General features: G+C 36.8%; 2 protein-coding genes across 3 annotated transcripts in view; both read right to left on the bottom strand.

Annotated features, from left to right (window-relative positions):
• Positions 1-12,016, bottom strand: part of LOC121731519 (transmembrane protein 132E) — a 121,208-nt gene extending 109,192 nt beyond the window's left edge. For both annotated transcript variants that reach the window (XM_042120970.1, XM_042120971.1), the window contains exon 1: positions 11,643-12,016. In XM_042120970.1, the coding sequence (XP_041976904.1) occupies positions 11,643-11,703 (61 nt within the window). In that variant the 5' untranslated portion in view covers positions 11,704-12,016. The remainder of the gene's footprint in view (positions 1-11,642) is intronic.
• Positions 12,017-19,182: 7,166 nt separating this feature from the next.
• On the bottom strand, positions 19,183-24,684 carry LOC121731536 (rRNA methyltransferase 3, mitochondrial). The gene is made up of 5 exons (XM_042121011.1): positions 24,089-24,684; positions 23,567-23,814; positions 21,177-21,332; positions 19,982-20,264; positions 19,183-19,392 (listed from the first exon to the last, which is right to left on the bottom strand). Exons 1-5 carry the CDS (start codon positions 24,511-24,513, stop codon positions 19,224-19,226), a joined length of 1,281 nt encoding a protein of 426 aa, XP_041976945.1. The 5' UTR covers positions 24,514-24,684; the 3' UTR covers positions 19,183-19,223.
• Between the last annotated feature and the right edge of the window lie 463 nt (positions 24,685-25,147).

Here is a 25,147-nt window from a genome sequence, read left to right as displayed (position 1 = left end):
GCCTTTTAAGAGGGAATAGGGTAATAGGGGAGGGTAGAGATGGAAAGGGAATAGGGGAGGGTAGGGAAGGGAATAGGGTATGGGATTGGGCCTCCGGTAAACTCACTCACTCGGCGAAACACAGCGCAAGCGCTGTTTCACGCCGGTTTTCTGTGAGAACGGTGTATTTCTCCGGTCGAGCCGGCCCATTCGTGCCGATTCGTGCCGAAGAATGGCTCTCCCACGTCTATTTATTTATCATTATTTATCTTAATTTGCAAAAATAATTTCAACAACGACTAATTTACATCAAAGTGTGCATCATTTAACAAAACAAACATTAACAGTGTGTATTAGATCGACATCACACGGTCCAATCGAGCACATGGTGCACTATAAATCTCTTGTCACATAGGGCATGTCATAAAAAGGTCTGTGTGTCAAAATATGGGGGCTCAGGGTTGTCGCACTCCGAGCCCCGAGTCCCGACGCGACGCGACGCCACGAGATAATGAAAAAGAGATTTACGATAGAAAGTAATCAAATTTTATGACTGTCCATACACAACCCCTATTCTTCTTTTTAAATACTTTTCATCGATATAGAAACACGGCGCCCGGCCCGCTGACCTACTTTTTCTAAAAACAATACCAAGATATTTCAATGAAGCCACAAATAAAGGTTGCCTACAATGAGGCTTGATTTTTAATTACAAATGATCGGGATGGATGGAAATAGGCCTCATTTTTAAAAGGCAATCTTTTGTGTTGTGTAACTTTTTAATTTTCCTAAAATTGTTATTAAGCTGAGGTAATATTTTAAGAGAATTAAACCAGATTACGTAATTCTGAAGAAAATTATTGCATGATTCAAAAAGTGTGTTGTTTATTGATAATTATTTTCTAAAAACGATACAATTTGTATGTAAGGAGAGTTAAATTTATAAAAAAACTAGCTGTCCCGGCAAAGGTTGTTTTGCCGTATAAAGTATTACGACTTTCGCCCATATTATTTTATTGACTAAATAAGTATATTATATGTCACCATGGCAACGTCCAGCGCTATCCCGTCAGTCGTCACACGATGGTCGCCGTCAGTCTCGAGTCGTACGTAATAATTTATCCAACAAATGCACTTATCAATACATATAAAAAGTAGATGTTGTCGGATTCTCATCCCTAGCCGATATGCTCGCTAAGATTCACGAAAATCGGTCGAGCCGTTTCAGAGGAGTTCAACCACGCACCCAGTGGGCCGTGACACGAGAATTTTATATATTAGATAGATGGTATTAACACTCGCTTTTGAAAGTTTTAATCAACATCTGACTAGATTCTTGACTAGTCTACAAGTTACAACCTCATGACATTTTATCAAATTATTACAATTAAGCATAAAATTAAATACCCAAAACGAATTAAGAAACTTATAATGGCAAGGAAGTTTTGACACAATGACAGTTTCAGCGCAAAACAAACGATGGGCGTTTTTGCTGTGAAAATGTTCAAAATGGGCGGCGCGGTTGACAGCTTGAATTTATGAAACCGGAGTCCCCGAAGACACTGCGAAATTTAAATACAAATCCAACTTCGCGCGAGAAATGTAAGTTTCTTTCGCTCGAGGCAGTATTTCCGTGAAGTTTCGTCATATGGTGGTGTAATAACAAGTGCACCCCCCACCCCTTACCACCCCCTTCTTTGACCCAATTACACATGCCTTAATACCTTATTACTCGCAAATTTCAAGAAAGCAAGTAATTAGCCAAGTAAGAATATCATAAAAGTATGTAATAAGTTGACAGTTGCTGTACGAAAACTTAAAGAAGACTAGTACAACTTTTGTATACTTACCTACCGAAACGCGAATAAATAATAATATGTGAAATATTTTGGTAGAGAATGAAAAAACTATTATCTTAATTTTAAATGAATGCAGCGGAAAGAATACTTAATAAAGTTTTATTCGACAGGTGCGACAGAAAAATTAGAAAATCAAAAATATTTGGGGTTAGAAATAATATTATGCACCTTAAGCGCCATGTCACCAACTAATTCTATGCATGTCACCATGTCACTTATTAAGATGAAGAACCGTTAAGTTAGAAGAAAACTAGCTTATTTATTAGTAACACATACCAATCATTATAATAACTTAACGGTTACTTATTAGTACCTGTATTTCTCTCAGTAAGTTATTACTGGGGCGAGAAATTCTTAGAAACTGAAACGTGTAGGACCCTCTTAGAGACGAGACTAATTTCTCGCTTACCGTTACTTGTAAAGACACATTTATCTCGGGGGTAATTTATTCTTGTAATAATTAATGTAATCCACGTGTAATAATTAGTCTGGATGTGAAGAGCGTAGGACGATAAGGGAGAGTGGCCAATTAAAATATAATACGAATTGATCAATACGGATTCCTATGCGACTGAAATGCTATAAAATAACTTTAGTTTTTTAACACTACGTGCCTTAGAATGGTCGAATGCCAATATGGAGTGTTCCATGTTTACTTTTTAGTTTTTACAATAAAAAAAACCTATATATTAATGCGTGAGCACAAAACTTTGTATCCCTTTTGACGAAAAATGGGGAAACGTAGGCGAATGAAATTTTTCACAGTTATAGTTTATATGGTGAAGGAGTGCATCGAGCTAATATTATTTTGAAATTATGCTTTTATCATACATTTTTTTAACAAATAAAACATTACACACACTACAACACACACACTAGGAAAAATGACAGATTTTTGAGTGACAAGCCTATACATACGAATTATACTCTTTTATTTATGGCTGAAGTCTGTTGACAACAAGATGAGAAATTGAAAATGGATAATATTTTTTTTTATTGAATCTTAAATACTATTAGACAATGCTTACAAGGCCAGTCTGAGATCAGCTGAGTTCCAGAGACAAGAGTTGCAAAAATATGATAAAGTCAGTATTTTTTTACAAAATATTGCCGTAGTAGTCCTAATGTCGTTGAAACTAAGGTCGAATTTCGACCATTGGGCGATCTCTAGTATTTATAAATACGAAGGCGTAGCAATTGCAATTCAGTATTTAAATATATTTATTATACACAGTACTCTATGAAAATCGGTTTAAACTGGCGCAAGGTGATCATTTAACCTTTAGCCGGCCTGCGACCACTTACATAATAGTCAACGCTATCTTTGAACGAGGGAGAAAGAGCCTTGAATCCAAATATTTTTTTAAACAATCTGTCGGACCCTTATGATTTTAGGGGCCACGAGGGCCGCAAAAGGGCCACCGATGTGTAGTGACTTGAATTAGTTATTTAGTCGACTATAGCTCCCCTATAGCCACTCTATCATTATATAAGCACGTGCCCGTACCCTTCACCGAGGTCCTTAATTACGGATCCTAGAGCTCCTACAAAGGACACTAAATTAAAGCAGAAAAACTCAATTTAAATGTAAGACCAATAAAATAAGCCGAGCGACCGTTCAAAAGTCTGAGGCAATTAAAAGTTCTAATAGTGACCAGCTCGAAGCTCCCGAGCAAATGAAACTAAAAACCTAATAACGAATACTTATGAGGCGATTCTTTAAAGCGATCGACTAAAAGTTCGGGTATTAGAAGAATTTATCGGCGTTCATTTTAAATCGGCCAAGTGCGAGTCGGACTCACGCACGAAGGGTTCCGTGCCGATACAGAGCAAAAATAGGCTAAAAATTGTGTTTTTTGTATGGGAGCCCCCCTTAAATTTTAATGTTATTTTAATATTATTATTAAATATTAAATAACACATATATGTATAACAAAAGAATGTGTGAAAAATTCAAGTGCCTACCTCTTACCATTATTGATATAGAGCGAGCGTTTGTTGTATGAATATTAATTTTATTTTGTTTTCAGTCTTTGTTGTTATAGCGCTCAAAAAATTTCAGAAGTCTAGTTATAGCGGTTCTTGAGATACAGCCTGGAGACAGACAGTCGGACAAACAGAAGGACAGACAGACGGACAGACAGACGGACAGGCAACGTAGTCTTAGTAATAGGGTCCCGTTTTTACCCTTTGGGTACGGAACCCTAAAAATGGAATGGCTACCAAGTACCACATGACCAAAACTGGCTAGTCACAATTTTCTGTTACAGGGTGATTTCGACCATAATTTGAGCAAAAATATGCTACAATGCTTTTATTGTTGACATAATATATTATTAATAATAAAAGTAAAGAATGTATAGATTATTATTAATAATGATATTTAGGTAAAATTATTACATACCCAATACCTAAACGATTTGCGGGTTTTGTTCTATGGTAGTGAATAGTGATGATTATAAGTTATAACGTTTTGTTATTCACCTAAAATGTGCCTCACATTTTAGGTGTGCCCGTTGAAAAATTATGTTAAAAATTCATTCCGGCCTTTCGGGCATTCAGGGATTGTTCGTAATGTGTTTGTACAGGCTGATTGTGCGAACAAAATTAAATTACACACATTTTCACCTGGGAAATCTAAGGTTTTGTGTAGCTGCTCTTTTTCGCTGATCTTTTCACAAGGTACTATCAGAGAAGTTGATTCCTAGGCAGATGGAGGACCTTCGTAGTTTGGTCGCGTTATGTCAAATTGATTTGACATGATCCGACCAAATGACGTTGGTCTGCCAATAAATCAATTTCCTCGATGGTAAATATACTTATTACTTTTTTACTTTCGTAATTTTGGTTCAGTGATAATTACTAAGAAGTTTGATATTATCGTTTGCTTTGCTTTAAATATCAGAGACATTAAAAAGCCTGAAAATGCGTCTTAGAATTTGATACAATATAAAGTATGTAAGTACATATAAGAATTTAAACGGATATGAATATTATAATATTACTTATAGCTGTCCCGCTAAACGTTTCTTTGCCATATAAAGTATTTCGCCCGTATTATTTTATTGAAGTGACTACATAAGTATGTCACCATGGCAACTTCCATCGCTATCCCTTCGCACAAACAATGGTCGCCGTCAGTCTCGAGTTGTAATAATTTACTATTATTTATTCAACAAATGCATTTATCAATATAAAAAGTACCCAGTAGCCGATTCTCAGACCCACTGAATATGCATATAAAATTTGGTTAAAATCAGTAAAGCCGTTTCGGAGTACGCGGCCTAACATTGTGACACGAGAATTTTATACATAAGAGAACCTTTCGTGGAAATCAAAATTTACTAAGATGAATATGAAAAAAAATCAACTAAGTTCCTACCTATTCTATTTCATTTGCGCAATGCGCTAGGTACTTATACTACTACTAGTGGTTTTTGACTACTCAGTAAACAGTATCGTAGAAAAGCCACACCCCTTTCAATTTACCGAGACGAATACATAAGGTTTACCCTGTGAAAAAGATATGATCTCATGTAGAGCCAAGCTTCTAAAATCTAAATCTACACGGCCTAACTCTGCCGACCCTAACTTCAACAAATTCTACATAACAGTACATACTTTCTAAATCTAAAATCTGCCTTTGCGCAATAAAATCAAAATGACGTACAAGATAGTTAACGAAGATGTAAATAAATAGGTCATCTTTGTCGATAAGGAGCATGTTGAATGAGCACGAGTAATCGCCAGCCTCGACTCGACCCCTGATCTAAAGCCGTGTTCACATGGCACAGCTTGTTCTACATCTACAGGTGCAACTCCATTTAAGAAAACTGCAATTTGCACTAAACAGAATTAAATTTAACCTGCGCATGGCTAAAGCGGAGTAATGAGCTTTTATTTTGTTTTCTTTTTGGGAAAAATGTAGTAACTTCAAAACTGATTGTTCTCTGTTCATAGGCTATCTAAGAGGTAAACTTACAAAAGACACAAGTTTTATAAACTGACAATTGACATTAAATAAATATCAATGTTTTCTTAATGATTATTCCCAAGACAGTTTTATTTTGATCAGTTGCCAGTTCATTCAATAAATTAGCGTACAAAATTCAGCTCCAAAATATTTTGACATCGAAACAGAGAGATCAGAGGCAATTGAAAAGCATGGCCAATAGAAAACATTGCAGCCGTGAACTATCATGACTTATTCATGTTTGTTCTGAATACATGAATACCCAACAACGTATTGGAATGCATTTTTACTAACTGGATTTACAAACTAGCCAGACCGATAGAATCTAATAAAGGTGCGTCGTGACTGTAATCGTGACATTTTAGAAGTGTAACGGCTGCACTCAGAGACATTAAATATAGACAGAGACTTAACTTTCTTGTAATGGAAATATTCTGTCAAACTTTTCATTGTAATTAAGTCATCATCAAAGGTCTCCGAGTGCAGTACGCACTGTAAATGTGAGCATAGATATCACATGTCACGATATAAACACGATACAATGTCCGGACACTCCAAAATCCTGTCCGGTCACAGTCACGTCATGCTAATCTGGACGCACCCTAATAATCATCGAAGCATATTAACCACCTCTTATAATAACAAGAGATTATTAAAACTATTCAAGTTTGAGGTCAAATTTAATGTGTGACGAATTTTCGCACCTTTTGTATAAAATGGATTGGCTAGATCTAAATTGGGCGATTTAAAACCAATTAAGAGCGATAACTTATCAATTTTGATCAATAGATTGATGAGTAACGATTGTTAAATTATAGTTTTAAATTTTAGCACCTAGTTGAGCAGCTTTTTGCCTGAAATGAAGAGTGAGTATGATTTTAGCTGACTACGTGTATCCGTTGTGAAAATCGAACCATTTTTTTACGAATATAATTATTTATGACTACCACCGGTTCAACCATTCGGGCTGGTGCAGTAAGAAACTCGTGCGGTTCTATCTAGGTGTAAAAACTCTAGATATACGTAGATATACCTCCTGATATGCCTATAATATAAAATTGTTGTTGTATATTTGAATAATTTGTATACATACTATTATTACCTGAGTCAATTTTGTGTTGCTCTTAAAATGTTATTAATAATATGTAATTCGATCAGATCTTAAATTGTAATTTATTTCTAATTTATGTTCATAATATAATTTATAATTGTTTTTAAATACTATTTAATGTAATTTTGCATGTTGTCGTTAACACTATACTAATGAATGTTGTGTTGCCTATAAAGGTGTGTGCGTCAGGTATTGAAGACTCTAGTACTACACTATCAACTGTAATTTTTTAAATGCATATGCTGTTGGTAACCATAATAAATAAATAAATAAATAAATATGCCTAGGTAATGATCTGATTTTCATGAATGAAGACTCAGAAGGTTTGGAATAACATCCCGAGTAACATCTAAGGGTCCCCGCAGACTTACAATTTAAAGTTGGCCGACTATCGTACAAATCACAGAAATAGATCAAGATAGAAGCGCCATACGCACGTTCATACAAATTGGAGCGACATGGCCCTTCTATCTTGACCTATCTCTATGGTTTGTACGATAGTCTGCCAACTTTAAATTCTGCGGTGACACTAAGGCTACATAATTTGCTAATACGGGGAAAAGTTTTCACTTTCAATAAAAATCGTTTGCTAAAGTATGACAAGACTGTGTCGTTGAAATTGTGATTTGTGACTCCAAAATTACACCATTTTAGGGTTTCGTAGTCAACAAGGAACCCTTATAGTTTCGGTCTGTCTGTCCGTCTGTCCGTCCGTCTGTCTGTCTGTCCGCTGTTTTGCTCAGAGACTATAGGACCTACATAGCTGTAATTTGGCATGAATGCACATATTAATGATGCCGACAAAATGGTACATGAAATCTTTAAAAAATATGGTACCTTCAGCTTCCCTATACATCAAGCGGGGATGATTTTTTTTCGCGTCCACCCCATCGTGTGGGGTGTAGTTGGATAGGTTTTTTAAAAATATTATGAGTATTTATAGATCATTTTCCGATTTAGGGATCCGTTTGTGAAATATTAAGTTTTAAAGTGGAAAATATCGTTTGAGTCCAGAGTCCCCCTTCTACCAGCTAAACGGTTACTTCTGGAAATGTGAAAAAATTCACGAAAGTAGGAAATATACTGAGTTTAAAAGGAAAACTATTACGTCTAAGAAGACTTCATAAGTTATTGAGTAATAGCTGGTAATAGTCAATCAACTAAAAAAAATGTATTCGGCGAAGTATAAAGGAACTTTTCGTTCTTTGAAAGTAACTGAGATGATGTTATGTTAGTAATGTAAAACACGTTATAAATGTACATTCATTGACCATATAAAAATTTAATAAAACTAGCGGTACTACGGAACCCTATATTGCTCGTGGCCATACACTCACTTGGCCGGTTTTTATAATTATTGAAGACAAAAAATTTGCAGGCTGATCACCTGATTGTCTGACAAGTAAGATGATCCATGCGTCGGATGGGCATGTAAAAAGTCGGTCCTGCGCCTGATCTCTCGCCAGTCGTGTCGGTCCTCCGTCCCACTGGGTTATGAGAGTAAAGGAATATAGAGTGCTCTTTTGTACTGCGCACACACTTGGGCACTATAAAATTACTCCTGTGTAGCTGGCCTGGTTTCAATGAAACCGGCCACCGTCACCGAAACCGGTGTGGGACCTATTATTATTATTATAATTGAAGAATTTCATCAACATCGCTTTCATTAGATTTAACAAATCAGTGTTAATGTATATAGAGTATTATAGAGCAAATAAATCACATTCGTCGTCGATGTAGAGCCATAACGCCAACTTTATTCGCCATTAAAATCCACTTACAACCAACTGCTTCTGCGAAATGTACTTTACAAACAGCATTTCTTTCAAATGTTAATTTAATTGAATTTGTAAGATTAATGTTACTTTTATAATATGTTTTATAGCTACTTGGTATTAGAAGTCATTTTATAATTTTCATCTTTCAAATGCAAAAACCGAAACCCTTTTAATTTAATACGTTCTTCAAAATTAACTTAGAGTAATTTAATACCTACAATCTACATACTCTATGTAACATTATGATGAGTACTCATCAAAATCAAGTAAAAATTACCGTGTGGACCGCAAAACTCACAGCTCGAAGGCTCGCATCGAGCCGGTTCGACGGAATCAAATAAAATATCTAATTTCCTTCGAACTTACTCGACGCGAGCCGTCGAGCTTCAGGCTTTACTGAAGCCATGCTCAAGCGTGTGAGTTTTGCGGTCCACAAGATAATTTTTACTCGATTTGGAGTAAAACTAACGAGTAATGCTGAATATGTGGACGAAAGCCCGAGCCGTGGTTTTACTCTACGTGATTGCTCGATCGAGTAAAACCGTGTGTGAGTACTTAGCATTACTGATACTATAAGTAAGTTTTATAAAATAGCGCTTTTAAACTACTGTTAGTGCTTACATTACCATAAACATAGAGTTCTAACTCTACATTTATGACACATGCGTGTAACAGTGTGAGCGCAAGTTTAGATGCGCAAGCGCATACCACCGATTGTAAACACATTACGGAACAGATGAAAGCCAGCGGCGCCCGGCCACTTATCGCCTCTCTCAGATACTAAAATAGACTCATCCTTCCTCACTCCATAAATTCGGCGACAAAAACTTGACAGTTCAAATTAAACAGACAGCTTTTGAACTACAAAATCAAAACATTTTATCTTTTTAACTAAAAGTTTTAGTTAAGAACGATAAATGTTTTGAGCTCGTTAACTGTGCTCAACGAAAGCTACGTTTGGTGTAATCTCTACTAATTGCTTATTTTCTGTTGTACCTCCTTACAGTAATAATTGTAATGAAAATATTCCTTAGGTTTTTTGCGATGGGTTGATGTTTTGCTTTGGATCCACGCAAAAATATGCAACTTTTTGGCTTTGGTGTGTCAAAATATAAAAAAAAAATATAGAGCATTATATACCTTAAGGCTCGAAGTAGTAGATATTAAAACTTGAGAGTTTAAAAGGTATTGTTACAAACATAATAATTTTATGTAGTTCTACAAAATGAAGGAAAAGTAGAGCTCAAAGGGAGCGTTCTAGAGCAATATCTCTATATAATACTGTAGCCGTATAGAAAATAAAAAGGGACACCAGGTGCGCTTAAGACACCCTTGGAGCAACGTGGCAGTTGCCAATCCCATATATTCAATACTTTATTGTATATTACTTTAACGCAATATGCCGAGAGCGACGAGAGTCACGTAGATCTGTAATAGAGTCGTCGTATTTATTTTCTAACATTTTCTTTTCTTTTTTCTCATATTCCTATTGTTCAGTAAACTAATAAGATTTTACGATATTTGCAGGCGCAGATCGGAGGGGGGGGGGGGGGTCACAGGGAACATGACCTCTCCCCCCCCCTCATATTTTAAGGTCAAATTTAAAAATTTAAAAATCTTGGGTTTTTATTCAAATAGGTACTTGCAAAAAAGTTAGATATCATACATTCTTATCCAGCTTTATGCAGCACTGCAGTGCATTTCAGTACCCGTTTACAATATTCCAGTAGCAATCTAGCGCTGGATCGGATCACTGGATTGGAATATTAAACCAGTCATTGCCGTCGAAAGTATCTGATGCCATTTGATCAATTATTCTGTCTCAATGTCGCTACTAACGAATGGCTTATTATTCGATTGTTTTATCTGTATACAATATAGACAGAGTCATAGAGAAAATCCGGATAATCTATTTATTATTATCAATGCGATTTGTATTACAAGCAGTTAGTTTAGTTTTTAGGAAATTACTATTATTGAACTTCATACTTGTTAGATCTTGTGGTATGTGGGGTATGTCATAGTTATGCGATATGCCTGATACAATATTATGTTATTTTTACTTTTTATCTGCTCAGAAAATTAGTTACAAATATATAATAATGTACGTTGAATTATATTATATGTGTAGCAGTCTAGACCACCGTTTTCAACATCACATTAATAATGATCTAGCCTTTTGATAGCCAAGTTGAGTGTTAGAGCTAAGAACTTAAAAGGTCATCCATTCAACTCAGTCATAAATAATGGTGAGAGTTTAGGCCCTCTTCAATAAATATTTAGTTTGTATTTTAGGACAGCTTAAGTTATAAAGGCTTATAATATTGAACTCTACAATTTTTATACTTTACGCGACCGGCGATAACGTTTGCAAAATGAAAATTTTAATGGCTTTTTTATACATCATCAATGCGCTTACATCCTATATAAACGCTTCTTGCTTACAGCTACGAAAAACTTTTCTTATGCCTAATAGAATAATCCATTTTTTCATTTAAATTTTTTTGAAATTATGCCTTAGATATTCAAAATTCTAAAACAGGAATACGCTTTGAAATCATAATAAAATACTGGTCTCGGGGCCAGGTGAATTCAACCTTTTTTGTAAAAACAAAAAAGCCGGCGGACAAACGAAATCTCCGGTTTACCTGCACAGTGCACAACACCTGTCGCACTCGGGATTCTGGCTCAAATCCCACTTTCTAAATGCACTCGATTCAAGTTTATTTAAAGCTTTTATCCGAAAATGCTTATGTTGTAATATATTGCCTCGATGCAGAGCTTTGAATACGTTGTAACTTGTAACAGTAAGAGAGTACTGTTACCTTTCATAGGTTATTAAGCTTCGAGCTTAAAAGTTATATAGAATCCTAATTTACAAGATATCGAGATAAGATCGTGATAAGATTTGAGTTTTGATTCAACTTTATATATAGCCTTACCTGCCAATAACAACAATACGAGACGCCGCATGATGGAGCCCTTTGGACAGCTCCCGAACATTTTCGTTGGAGATCTAGGCTGGAGCCATATCAGAGTTTAATCGGTAAAGTCAATCCAATGTTTACGCGCCTCAGCTGATGTCTTTACGTTCGCTCACACACTCGCGCACTGCGGGACCCGGAGCCTGCAGTGTCAACGGCCACAGAAACTCGACACGCGGCAGTCCGAACCGATAGAAGACCAGCTTCGATCAATCTAGCAGCGTTACTCGTTCATATTCGGAGGAGTCTCTACGATATCGCAGACGAATGCTCTCAGATCAAAACATCACATGGCGCGGGGCTGCGGTCGGGCGCGATCGGGGCGCTCGGCGGTCGAGTCGCGAGTTGCGTGCGGCCGGCTGCTGCGGGCCGCCGGGGGGCCGCACGGGGCGGGGGGGCCGCACCGCGCGGGGCACGCCTGCGCGCCCGCGCCCGCACCACCACCTACAGTATTGACCGACGCCTCCTTCGCACGTCGAACATCCTTAACTAGATTCTGTGAATTCTTTCCGAGGAGCCCGTCAATTCTTGGAGCAGATAAATCAAAATAATCCCAAACGTAGGATGTATCAATTTTTGACTTTGACATAGATTCTCGAATATCTCGATCCCATGCCTTCTTTATATGCACGAAAATATCCTAAAATATTAATAAGAAAAAAAATTACAAACTTAAACGTCCCATTACCCTTTTATGCCGAGAGTAAGCATTTAACTAACCGGTAATAATGGTTAATTATTTCTCGGGATCAGCCGAGGCGGATTCTTGGAAGAGCTTCGGGTCGCATCGATTCGTTCCCAATAAGGACCCACTTGGAGTACTGCCTAGTGACGTCACATCGCATTCCTTGCCAATACCGAGCAAAGCCAAAATATGAAATAACCAGGACGAGATCCGTGGAGCTGGATTAAATTGTAATGCTCACTCCGAGCAAGGTATTTATCTTCCAGTTGACACTTTAATTTATCCGTATTAAATTTTTAAGCTTTCAGATCACGCGAGCGTTAAGAAAGTTAATTTCGTTGAATAAATGAAGAGAATGAAAAGAAATTTAATCTGCGATCATGGGCGTACCGAGGAGGGCAGGGGGGGAGGTCCCCCCTGGATCATGTTGACGTCCCTACTAAGTATATATCTAGTACTTTTATCTATAAAAATTAAGAAAACTAAATTTTGCCATTTGTTTACAATACAATATTTTTACAACTAAAAATTATTAATTTTTTATTCTTTGAAAACACCTTGCTTGTGAAAAATCTGATTTGCCCCCCCCCCCCCCCCTCTGGCCCAGGACCTGGGTAATTTGCCCCCCCTCCCCCTAGCCTGCAATAAAATGTGCAATGAAAATTAATCTGCAATAAGTAATTCAGGTTATATTATAAATTTATATACAAATACAAATATTTATTGGCCAAAAAATTTTAACATATTATGCGATAATGGATCCCCACACTAGGCAATGCCTGTCCTGTGTCCCCACGAAACGACGAAACGAAGTTACAATAATTAGGTACATAATTTTATTTTTATTTACTTATAATAATTACTAATATAATTACACTAAATTAAAAGTTATTTTATTGATATTATTAGTGTGAGTATGTGTATGTGCGAGTGCGTGCGTGCGTGTGTGTGTGTGTGTGTGTGTGTGTGTGTCTGTGTGTGTGTGTGTGTGTGTGCGCGTGCGCGTGTGTGTGTGTGTGTGTGTGTGTGTGTGTGTGTGTGTGTGTGTGTGTGTGTGTGTGTGTGTGTGTGTGTTTATGTGTTGTTTATGTGTGCATGACTTTATTCGGTAATATACTAATACGGATAATTCTTATTTACATAACACCTAAGTTATTTCCGTTAGTCCGGCGTAGTTAGTCCGGACAGCGGACTCCGGCCATTTAGAAAACTATTAAATCTCGAACTTTTTATCCTCTCAATGAATAATAGAAGAATACTTAATAGCTTTAATTACCAACCTTACTCAGGTGGACCGTGGAATTATGACTCCCACGCCGATTTCAGTGACAAGGGTCAATTTCATTCGGTCATAGTAACAGAAGAATTTTTATAGTGATTGCCAATAAACTTTATACATATTTTTTATGAAATAAGGGGGCAAACGAGCAAACGGGTCACCTGATGGAAAGCAACTTCCGTCGCCCATGGACACTCGCAATATCAGAAGAGCTGCAGGTGCGTTGCCGGCCTTTTAAGATATAAGGAAACTCGGTGAAACACAGCGCAAGCGCTGTTTCACGCCGGTTTTCTTTGAGCCCGTGGTATTTCTCCGGTCGAGCCGGCCCATTCGTGCATGGCTCTACCACGTAAAATTAATATTAATTAATATGATGTATATGAGTACTAGGAAAAAGTAGTCGAAGTAAAGGAAATTACTTCGAAGGCGAGAGATTAACCGCAGGACCGACTTTTTACATGCCCATCAATTGATCAGCTAAGAATGCTGAGTTCTATGACAAAATATTTTTAATATTTAAGGCGAGGATAAACCCCAATTTGTTATTCCGTGACTCCCGGTTTACCTAGTTCCAATATAATAACGAAGTGTTAAAAAATATGAGATATAAAGCACAATATTTAAAATACCTTAAACCATAAACATTTCAATAAAACGTAATACTTTGGCAGTAATTAATTTACAAACTCACCTCTGAAAAAACTCTATTTCGTCGAAATATAAGTATTAACTAGGATAATTATACATTTTATTTGAATAAATTGTTAGTAAATCTATATTAAAACTTCTTTAACCGAACAATTTTGTTTCTTAATATTTATTTCCAAAGATATTTAAAAAAAACATGAAAAATAGCGAAGATCCGCCAGAGTTGCTACAGTTTTATGCTAAGCTAAAATGAATCCTATTGCGATGCGTATACGCTTGGTCTTTGGTTGCGTGCAAGGTTATCGTTTTTGATTGAGATTAATCCCTGCCTTAAGACTGGTACCGACTTCAAAATAATGAAGATTGTGTACATAGAAATAGTTGAGCTGTAGGAGAGTTATGCATTAGGCACATTAAAGAGTAAGAATTATTTAACACTTCTTGGTTCATTATAAATTATTATTGTTTTTACCCTGGAACTCGGTTTTAATTTTTTTTTAAAAATAATTGTATGTTGTATCATAAAAAAATTGAAATTAAAAATTTTGTCTAAAAAATAAAAAAAAATTTAGGGGTGGACTACCCCTAACATTTAGGGGGATGAAAAATAGTTGTTGGCCGATTCTCATAGATACCGGATAAGCACAAAAAATTTCATCAAAATCGGTCAAGCCGTTTCGGAGGAGTATGGCAACGAAAACTGTGACACGAGAATTTTATATATTAGATATGACTCATGGCCAAAAGCCGCAATCGCAGTGAAAAGTCTGCGCAAGGACACAGCTACTTACAGGCTACAGCTTCTCATAAAAATACAAGATGTTATATTATTATGAAAAAGTTTAAGTACCTACTGACTACTAATATAATATTACTATAAGACATAAGTATGTACTAACTACTACTAATATATAATTAATAGTGTATATAACATTCTTCTATTCGGTGTTCGTTGTTATAGATGTTGGAAAATATGCCCTAAGTATAAGTTTTTTGGCGCAAATTTTCTCGCTAAAATCACGAAAAAATTGGATAGCTCTTTGCGAAACGACGATAGATCAGGCTCTATTCCTTTTATTCTCTACCTTTACCTTTTCTTCTTTTAGCGAATCCTATTTTAGGGGTAGCTAACATTAGGGAGTTTATAATTTATATTAAGAAAATTTTCAGTAATACAACATCGTCCAAAATATTATGTACTATTAGAGTAGTTGATTCATAGGCAGATGGTGGACCTTCGTATTTTGGTCGAGTTTTGTCTCCACCCAAGCAGACTTATTATGCAGACTTACATTATGGTGGTCAACTTAATTGTGGCCATACACCATCCTTCCTATCGTCCAATCGGCATGACGCGATTAGATCAGTTAGAACCATGAAGCTAATACAGAGCTCTGTATTAGCTTCATGGTTAGAACTGATGGTGGCCATGGTCAATTCTAACTGATCAATCGGTAGCGTGTCGATTGCACGGTAGGAAGGTGTATGGCCACAATTAAGTCCGTCAACTGCCCATGACTCAATTTCTCCAACGGTACATTGTAGTCTATCATTGTAGTATGGCCACAATTAAGTTGACATAATCAATCCGGCCAAATGACGTAGGTCCGTCAACTGCCCATGATTCCATTTCTCCGATGGTACATTGTACTTAGTCTATTAAATAAATAATAAATAAAAACTATTAATAATAATGAGTTGGCTATAATTTCAGCGCACTTGTCCGATGCTTGAAACGATGCCATGAAGTATATTTTGACCTGGTGCAGTAGGTATGCCAAATGTGACATTTGTTATATAACCGCGGGATCGAACCTACGACCTTCGGGTCAAGAGAAACAGCACTTTCTCCACTTTTCTATCCACTCCAAATAAGTAGGTACGAAAAATGTAAAATTTTAAGAAGACGTATTTATGATATATTTATCTATGTTGTAGTTTTTGTTGCCTATTTGTGTACCTGGCCATTTAGCCGAAACTTTTTCATTTTCGCTTCGTTATAGAATCGTCGATCAAAATGTATGGAATTGACATAAGACGAGTCGAACGTCAACGTCATATTAACGAACGCATATGTCAATTCCATACATTTTCATCGGCGATTCTATAACGAAGCGAAAACGAAAAGATTTTGGCTCACCCCCTAATAAAACTAAAAGAATTTAGGTTCCAAACATGCTGTGTGTTTGGAACCTAAATTCTAAGAATCTAGCCCTGGATGTTGGTTTCCTTGTCTGATACTTTAGTAAAGTCATTAAGTAAGCATACCTTGAAAATATAATACAGTAATTCCTACTAATGTAGGAATTACTGTATTATATTTTCAATTTTTTTTAAGACATAATTGTCTAAAAAAATTCATAAGTTAGTAATACCTCGATCGTGGGAATCGCAGGCACAATAGATTTTCAACTGTTATGCGACAGGCGGGTGCCGCTTGGGGTAGTACAGGAACCCTAGAACAAATTTCTTTTGATTATTAGTTACTTTGTTAGGGTTCCGTTTTAGGGTTCGGTAGTCAACCAAGTTTTGTTGATTACAGAACCCTGTAACGGAACCCTAACGAGCAGATTTTTTGTATATTGATAGATTAATAGTCATATAATTTAAGAGCAACATAAAACATTGTCCTAACAATAAAACAGTCCATATTTTAGGACCTTCAATTCAAAGTATGAAATCCTTTCTATCTCTGTTAGCTACCACTTTCACACTCATAAAAATATTGTTCGTCTTATCAAAATGAAGCTACTCACAAAAAATTTGCTTGATAGTACTTAATCAAAAAAAATTGTTGTAGGGCTCCCGTACTATAAGTGGTATATAACAAATTCTGTCTTTATAGAACGTTAGGTCCTTGTGAATCGTTATAAAAACACGTACAACTTATATTGCTCAGACAGCTCGTTTTACAGCATACAGTGGAATTTATATCGACTGCTCTTCTCACAATTGCTGTATGCTCTACATAAGCCTTATGTATTTTGTGCTTGACCTATATAATTGGTCAATGTTATTACCGAATGTAACTTGAATTTATTTTGACTGATCACGATAACGTCTCGTAATGATGTGTAAATTATACATAAGTTTGGTCTAAAACCACTAGATGTTGATGACTTTGCGATCATTGCCGCAAGCAACAGGAGCGCGCGACCGACAAAAATTCAAATAAAATTCTACTTTTAGGACATCTAAGGGTCAATTCAGACCGCAACGCGACGAGGCGAGGCGAGGCGCGGCGCGGCATAAATTTGTATGGATTTGACAGATTTCAATTGCGAGAGACGTCATTACGACGACATCAACCCTAAGGCATAGGTTTCATTTTCTACCGACATTGGTCTGGCGCGAGTATCCACCCATGCCGCCGGCCGCCGCTGCTTTTGTAGTTGCGTAGAGCAAGTAGCATTTTATTTGAATTTTTGTCGATAGAGATGCCGCGTTGATCGGCACCGAACCTTTATCGTTACTACTCTTTTACACTGGGCCGGATCTACCATACGGCTATTTGGGCTTAAGCCCAGGGCCAAGGGCGTCGCCAGCCGATGGCGCAGGGGGGGGCAAGTTGACTTTAACTACTACAATTCATACTTTTCTCATTCTCTATATATGAGAAAAGTAGGTAGGTATGAATTGTAGGTAAAGTCGACAGCACATTAAGCTTTTCACTTGTACTACGAGCCTTACATCTATTACCAGATTTTAATATAATAGTGGTCGTTGTTTGCATTATATTTGGCAACTTTTTTAGAATCTCTAGGGGGGGGCAGCTGCCCCTCCCTACCCCCCCTTGGCGACGCCCTTGCCCAGGGCTCCATGAGATCAAGGACCTCGCCGCCCAGCTAAGTCAAGTCCGATAATGCGAAAGAATTGATAATATTATTTTTGTTGGTATCCCCGAGAATCCTACGATCAAAGTTTATTTAGGTGTTGGTACTACGAACTGACAGTTAAAATGTTGTAGCCCTAAGTAGTTTCATCCCAGGGCCCCGTAAGCTCACGGTCCGGCCCTGCTTTTACATCTACCCACTGCTACTATTTAGTTCTACAAACTACATGTTAGGCGTAAGAGTTATGGACTGATGGCACGCAGAAATTTACTTTACGAAGTAGTAATCAACTTATTTGATAGCACCATCGAAGAAATTGATTCATAGGCAGTTGGGTTATGTCAATTCAAAATTAGCTGTGATATGTCGGACGGATTTGACATAACGCGAGCAAACGCAACGCGAAGGCCCGCCATCTGCCTAATGCGGGCTCCACACTCGCGGCGCGAAAGCCCGCGAAGGCCGCGAACCGCGAGTGTGGAGGGTTTCGCGGCTTCGCGTTCGCGCTTCGCGGCTTTCCCCGTCCGGTGTCGGTTTTTTGGCCCGCGACAAAGGGCTCACGATACGCGAACGCGAACATCATCCACACTTGCTTTTATTCGCTGTCGGTAGGCTGTCGCACACAATGTCAGAGCAGCAGCAACAGTGACTTCAACGTCCATTTTACCCAAATGCGCGAATGTAAATGGGATGATTGCGAGTGTAGAGGGCCGTATTTGTTCGCGTCGTGTTCACGGCGCGTTGCATCCCTGAATCGCGGCCACAATTCGTGCCGCGGCCCGCGAGTGAGGAGCCCGCATATGAATCAACTTCTCTGATAGTACATGAATCGATAGATGGCAGTACTATTATGGAACTTTTGTAAGGTACTTACTATAATATGTTCCAGTGAACCACGAACCGCAAAGCCAGCACAAGTTGTACTTGGTACCTGAATAGTGAATACATACATAGTTACAACTGTAACCAATAGATGGCGGTTTTAAGATATTTAAAAGTAAAAGAATATCCAAATTCGCTTAAATTGTTTCCAAAATAAAACTACCATTTAATATCCAAGACTATGTATTAACCTACTGTTTATACTTTTTAAGCTATGTGGCCTGTACGTCTTGCTTCTGCAGCTTAAGTTTGGCCCACGCTTGAGTCATCTGTTTCCTTATTTCGCAGCTTATGACCGCTGTTGCCATGCCGGTGTTTAAGCTATCAACTCCTTGCTGCAATGGGATGTTCAGTCTTACACCATTCTTGGCTGCCGCGAATCTATGGATCAAAAAAATATATAAAATAGCAAAAGCATGAAATTAATAGACAAGTTTTTACACTATAAAATCTAAATTATTGACTATCTATTACCAGTATTATGAAATTATAAAATAACTCTTCTTACGATCAACATATTATAGATCTAAATCTAAAAAACAACAAAAAAAATTGATTCCTGATGTTATTTAACTGAGTTATTTATAAAGTTAATATTGGCTGTCCCCATCTGCCCCACTTGTATAATAGTATATCCACAGAAATAAATCAGATAGAATGGCACAAGTGAGCAAGATTTGTTGAACATTCAATTAGTCAGCGCGCACGTCTCGACTTGATTACATCGGAGTGGTTGTGCAAAAATGCCTCATTGTGCAGTGTCTAATTGTAAAAACAAAAGTACGAAAGTGAATCGGTCAAAAGGAGGTATTTCTTTCCATGGGTAAGTTATTTGTTCTAACTAAATGCAAAGCAAAAACTGACACAAGCGATTCCTTAGCAACGCAGGCGCGTCGCCATTCTATCTTGATTTATTTCTGTGAGTGTATCTAAGGAAAACCAAAATTAAATTCACAACATCAACACTTACCTATAACTCTCCACACTTATCCCTTCAGTTTCGCCACCAACAATAAGTGTGACATGCTTCAGGTTGGCGAACTCAACACCATAGTAAGGTACTACTGGTACACTACTCTGTATACTGTTTTCTTCATCTAGGACGTTTGTGTTGCTATCAGCAATAAATACTGATGTATCATGTGGTAAGAGTGTTTCAATGTCTTCCCATTCCACTGAAGGTTGTATCGGTTGTCTGAAGTGGGCCCCAGCAGCACTCCTTATGACTTTAGAATCCCATAGATCAACACAACCTGAAATAAAGTAAACATACATACATAAAGCTATAATAAACCATGAACCATGGGAGAGCCATGCTTCGGCACGAATGGACCGGCTCGACCGGAGTTTTTTTTTAAATGAAATAAGGGGGCAAACGAACAAACAGGTCACCTGATGGAAAGCAACTTCTAAAAATTCAAAATTCCCTCTTAAAAGGCCAGCCTTTTAAGAGGGAACGCACCTGCAGCTCTTCTGATGCTGCGAGTGTCCATGGGCGACGGAAGTTGCTTTCCATCAGGTGACCCGTTTGCTCATTTTCGCCCTTATTTAATAAAAAAATATATATGTACCTTCCTAAATTCCATAGATAAGTTATGTATTTTTTATGTAAAGAGCGTCCGTGGCCTAATGGGTAGACCTTTGGTTCGCACTCTTAGAGGGTGCAGGTTCGAAGTTTCTAACCCAGGTGGAGGCGTTTACCAATGAGACATTTTCTGATCTCAAGTACATAATACGGACGCGCGTACGGTGAAGGAAAACATCGTGAGGAAACCCGCACATAGTTGGTCCCAGACATATTGACTAGTTCTTTCCTCTGGACTAGGCCGACTATGTTGCGAGAATACCGTATGTGCTTAGGAACCATACGGACATTTAAAAATCTTGTCCCAGGCACTACAGTATTTGAGGAGTGGTTACTTCGCTCTGAAAATACTGTATAAATCATCCACAACGGATGAAAAGGCCTAGTTTTTTATGTAATGGAATGCCGAACGTTTCAGAATATTATATTAATAAATAAATAAACAAATATAATGTACATTATTTTAAAGAATAAAAAACAGAAAAAGGCAATTATTGTTTTAAATCAACTATTAAAAAACTTTGTTTTTAAAAGTTACTGAAAATTATTTCACACCTTTTACAGACATATTTATGTTTACCTTTTGTAAGTAGTATTTTATCACATCCCACAGCAACAGCCGCTCTAAGTATGGCGCCCAGGTTCCCGGGAGTCCGTATGTTGTCACACACCAGGTGTAATGGTAGAGGACGGGATGTTCGGGCTATGTTCTCTGATGTTGGCATTTCAAAAACTCCTAAAAATTTAAATCATAAAAAGTTAACATTTGCCTACACTATAAAATATGTAAGTTTATGAGGATCAAAAGATGTGTCACAATATATTTAAAATAAATGTGAAGTGTGTCTGTCTGTCTGTTACCTCTTCACACCCAAACCGGTGGTAGGCACCATGTAGGACATTCTGAAAATATTTATTTTAAATTTATTCAGAAATGAAACAATTTTGATTTTGAAACTGCTGAAATTATTTTGTTGAAATTTAGTATGAAGACACTGTGAGTCCCAGAAAAGGACCTAGGATACTGTTTATAACGGAAAAATGTATGGTTCCCACACACACAGTAACCATACACAGTAGGCTTATATCCATACTATATAATATTATAAATGCGAAAGTATCTCTGTCTGTCTGTCTGTCTGTCTGTCTGTCTCGCTTTCACGCCAAAACTACTGAACCGATTGCAATGAAATTTTGTACACAGTTATTCTAGAGTCTGAGAAAGGACATAGGCTACATTTTGATGTAGGAAAATATCTTATTTCCATGAAAATATCGATGAAAATTAATTCGCATTGCGCGTGGCCAGCGCTCATCCCGGGGGTCCTGGGTTCGAGTCCCGCAGGCGGAACAAAAAGTTTTCAATGTTCCTGGGTCTTGGATGTGTATTAATTAAAACAATATTTCAAAAATCTTAAATATATTTTATGTATAATATTATAAAAAATCCAGAAATATATCGATGCAATGAACATTTTAGTTCTAATACGATTCAACAGATGGCGTTTTATTTTTTACTTCATTGTAACATAGAACTAATCATACTTATTAGTTATTATGTTTTTGTTTATAGTTTTTAATACGTTAGAATATTATGTTTAATAATATTATCACTTGGCATAATAATAATCAATCTATCTTATCTTATAGAACTCCTACTGCATTTCTAATATATGTGACAAGTTGACAGCAGAAGGCGCAAGGAGTTCGAGTGTACCGTGTTGGCCTATATTCCAACCAGAAAATATTATATCAATGCAATCAACATTTTAATTCTAATATATGAAAACAGATGGCGTTTTATTTTTTACTTCATTATTGTAACAGAACTAGTCATGTACCTACTTTATTATATATTGTTTTTATTCATAACTAGCTGTTGCCCGCGACTTCATCCGCGTGGACTTTAGTTTATAGCGCGCGGTGTCAACAAAATTTGTGTCAAATTTAAAAACTTTTTAAAACCCTGGTAAGTGGTACCCCTCTTAGGGCCGCGCTACACCGGAATGGCAGCGCTGAAAGTGCTCGCCTCGCCGCTGCCATTCCGGTTTAGTGCGGCCCTTAATTAATCAAAATACCCAAAACCAGCTGTGCAGTGTGCACATAATCTATACTAATATTATAAATGCGAAAGTATCTCTGTCTGTCTGTCTGTCTGTCAGTCTCGCTTTCACGCCAAACGCCAAAACTACCGAACCGATTGTAATGAAATTTTGTATACAGATAGTCTAAAGCCTGAGAAAGGACATAGGCTACTTTTTTACTAGAAAAAAGGGTTGTAAGGGCGTGAAAATGCGTAAATTTGTTCAAATTAAGTTAGTTCCAAAAATTCATAATAGATAGCGCCGTGCGTCTCTTGTGCGGCATCGCGCTGACGCTTGCTCAAAAGTCTTTCTATAAGACGTGGTATCATCTTACATTTAAGTTTCGATTTTTTTCGATTGTTATATCTATTCTACGGTATTAAATAACTCTGTACTTTTTCTGTGCAGTGACGTAACCTTAAACCTATCAATGATAAATAGTTTATGGGTAAGGCTGCGTTTCCACTGAAGCGGAGCGGAGCTTAGCAGTGCCAAATTGACGAATCACCATGCTCGAAAATACTCGAAATCTTTGCTGTCATTCCGCTGGAATAGCACGATTGGTCAATTCGGGCACCGCTAAGCTTCACTCCGCTTCAGTGGAAACGCAGCCTAAAGTTGTATAATTGGGGGGCTAAATAAGCTTTAAAATTTGGCATAAAATATAAAGTTTAATATAAAAAATGAAATTCTTATTGTGTGCACACTGCACAGCTGTATTGATTTAAGGGGTACCAGGGTCTTTTTATAAAAGCTTTTGACACCAATTTTCTTGACATCGCGCGCTATAAACTGAAGTCCACGCGGACGAAGTTGCGGGCAACAGCTAGTTAGTAATAATCATAATATGAAAACATATGTTTAGTACTTAACTATAAATACTTACCAAATAAACCTGGTGAAGTCTCAACGTCAGACCACAGTCCAATCTCTTTGTATGGTATTTTGTAAAATAAAACACCAGTTTTTGGAAGGAAAGGCCTTAAACGATTTAAATCCTCCACATCACTGAATATTACATAATTCAGTTTACATTTAGCTTTCAAACCATCAACAATTAGGCGCCATCCTTCAACTAACATCTGTCTTGTGTGTAATCTTTCCTTCTTAGATTTGAGTTTTACCAATAAGTAACTGGAATAAAATTTTACATACTACTTAAAATTTATTATGTAGATGGTAATTTTTTTTATTATTATTTGGGGCCGTCTATGGGCTGTCCGCCCATATCCTTTTTTGTATGTAGATAGTATTTAGACAATACTTTAATACTTCATCGGTACTTAGTATCTAAAAAAGTGTAGATTGACTCGTACTGTAAATCATAACTAATAAGCTTTGTATAATACTGGCAGCCTGGATCTCTTCTCAAATTATTATTTTACCAAATAAGAGACAAAAAACTTACTTAATTCTACCATCATTATCCTTTAATTTTTCATATATTATTTCACCATCATCATTAAAAACCTTTTTTTGGCTTAAATAAAACTTTCTCTTCTTTAATTGAGACTCCCTTGATTCTTTTATGTCTTTGAACTTTTCTTGTTGATTTTTATTTTCTTGTTTTAGCTTTGCATCAGCTATTTCTTTATCGACATTTGGCATGGACACTCTTTGCTTCTGTTGGGCTTTCTCCTTTTTTTCTTCAACAACAGAACTCAAATCTATAACTTTTTCAGTTTTCAGGTTAGTTTTTGGGGCAGCTTCAAAAGGCAGAACCACCTTACTAGGTTTTCTATGTGTCCATCTAGAGTAACATCTGATGGAATTCGCATTTGATACACGAGTTACAATACCCTTACACAAAATCGTTAGTATGTTTGTAGACATTATAATATTTAAAATTATAAATCGTAGCTTGCAGGGTACTAATTAAATTGCAGATAAAATGATTCTTATAAGAGAAAGCTGTTCAAGACACGGCTGAATTTTAATGTTGATCTTTAAATCAAACCAATCACAAAATATAAACAATTACGAAACCAGCTAAAACAATATTGAATGAATTATTAATTGCAACTAAATTGCAACTGCAATAATTGTAGGTTATATTATGACATTTTGTTTTTTTTTTTAAGTAAATCGATACATGGGCAAAAACTATTCGGTTGGCCTGGAGGAAACGGGGCACAATATTATATATTAATATTATACCGTAAACTACCAGGCAATCATAGGACAGCTAAGGATTTTTTTACAGAAATAGCTGTAAAGTGAAACATTAAATACTTCACATGAAATAGGAATAGATATTATATTTGTGTTCATAAATTATCTAGCTTAAGATACGCAAACATAAAAATGCGATGGTTTTTCAGTTAATATTGATTTTTTTGGTAAAAACTGAATGGTAGGTAAATCACAGTCATGGGACGGAATTACAGTAGTTAGGACACTCAAAACCAGTAGTTGGATAAGCAAAGTTTGATTGAAATTTTGTAATGGGGCATTTTCTTATTTTTTT

Source organism: Aricia agestis, chromosome 11, assembly GCF_905147365.1.
Source record: "Aricia agestis chromosome 11, ilAriAges1.1, whole genome shotgun sequence".
Classification (NCBI taxonomy): domain Eukaryota; kingdom Metazoa; phylum Arthropoda; class Insecta; order Lepidoptera; family Lycaenidae; genus Aricia; species Aricia agestis.
This window is presented reverse-complemented; position numbering and strand designations above follow the sequence as displayed.